This window comes from Otolemur garnettii, unplaced genomic scaffold, assembly GCF_000181295.1.
Source record: "Otolemur garnettii isolate 467f Iridium unplaced genomic scaffold, OtoGar3 scaffold00054, whole genome shotgun sequence".
NCBI lineage: Eukaryota > Metazoa > Chordata > Mammalia > Primates > Galagidae > Otolemur > Otolemur garnettii.
This window is the reverse complement of record NW_003852449.1, coordinates 8,464,279-8,465,914: the sequence shown is the minus strand read 5'-3', so window position 1 is coordinate 8,465,914 and position 1,636 is coordinate 8,464,279. Positions and strand designations below refer to the sequence as shown.

At 41.4% G+C, this 1,636-nt stretch overlaps 1 protein-coding gene across 1 annotated transcript in view; it reads left to right on the top strand.

Moving 5' to 3' along the window:
• The window catches only part of TOGARAM1 (TOG array regulator of axonemal microtubules 1), a 73,226-nt gene that overhangs the window by 25,967 nt on the left and 45,623 nt on the right, over positions 1–1,636 (top strand). The window contains exon 6 of the mRNA XM_023514520.1: positions 738–970. Coding sequence (XP_023370288.1) covers positions 738–970 — 233 coding nt within the window. The remainder of the gene's footprint in view (positions 1–737; positions 971–1,636) is intronic.

The following is a 1,636-nucleotide window of genomic DNA, read 5'->3' as shown; positions in this document are numbered from 1 at the left end:
GAACCCGCCACCTTAAGTGTATGTGGCTGGCGCCTTAGCCGCTTGAGCCACAGGCGCCGAGCCGGCTTAAGCAATTCTTTTGCCTCAGCCTCCTGAGTAGCTGGGACTACAGGCACCCACCACAACACCCAGCTATTTCTAGTAGTTTTTCTATTCATACGTTATTCCTTTTTAAATGAAAAGTGTAACTAATAGGTGACAGACGCCCTTAGCTCAGTTGATAGGGCACTGGCCACATACACTGAGGCTGGCATATTCAAACCTAGCTGAGGCCAGGCAAACAACAATGACAACTGCAACAACAGAAAAACCAGCCAGGGCTTGGCCCGTAGCACAGTGGTTACAGCACCAGCCACATACTTCAAGGCTGTTGGATTCGAACCTGGCAATTTTTTGTTGCGGTTGTCGTTATTTTAGCTGGCCCAGGCCAGGTTCAAATCTGACAGCCTTGATGATATATGAAAGTAGCTGAGATTGTTTTCTTCCCAAGGAGCTTACAATCTAGTATGTTCTTTATTAATATCCTGGTGATAAAATCTGTGCATTTGTACTGTGTACATATATATTAGCATTCATCTTGTTAATACAGGGTTAGGGAGTGACTTTCTTTTATACAATTATTAGTCAATACAGGAGGATACTGTTAGGCATAGTTAATGGAATTCAAAATCTAAGGGTAACTTTTACTAATGTAAAGAATGTTTGTCATAAAATTAATTATTTTCATTTTTTCTTAGATGCAGAGCTCTCTTAGGTCTCTTCGTAACAGTGCAGCTAAGAAAAGAGCTAAACTCAGTGGCAGTACTTCTGATCTTGAAAGCCCTGATTCTGCAATGAAGCTTGACTTAACTATGGATTCCCCATCTCGGTCTTCATCTCCAAACATCAGCTCTTACAGTGAAAGTGGAGTTTACAGTCAAGAATCACTGACATCATCTCTGTCTACAACTCCCCAGGGGAAGAGAATAATGTATTTTATTTTTTTGCATGTTTACTGAGTGTTCATCTATAATTTGTGAACTAAGGCCTGATAGCATATTTGGAAAAAAACTTAAAACCATGTATTTTTTGGTTTTTAAAATGTTAAAATACATTTGAAAGATAGAAAAATTTACAGATATTACTTTACTAGTTTTTGGTTTGGGGTATGGATGGTAAGTGAAAACACAATGCCAGCTATGACCAAGAGTTCTTAAATTAACATAAACCTACTATTCTTTTTTTTTTTTTTTGTGACAGAGCCTCAAGCTGTCCCCCTGGGCAGAGTGCCATGGCATTACAGCTCACAGCAACCTCAAACTCTTGGGCTCAAGCGAGTCTCCTGCCTCAGCCTCCCAAGTAGCTGGGACCATAGGCGCCCGCCACAACGCCCGGCTATTTTTTGTTTGCAGCCGTCATTGTTGTTTGGTGGGTCCGGGCTGGGGATTCGAACCCACCACCTTAGGTGTACGTGGCTGGCGCCTTAGCCGGTTGAGCTATAGGCACCGAGCCAAACCTGCTATTCTTAAAGCCACAGTTGTTCTTTCTAAAATTTATCCTAATATTCTTTGTCCTTTAGCTCTTTTCTGGATCACTGACCCTTTTGCCAGTTTACCTATACCTAATACACATTTTACTGCTTTCGTTTTAAACTTAG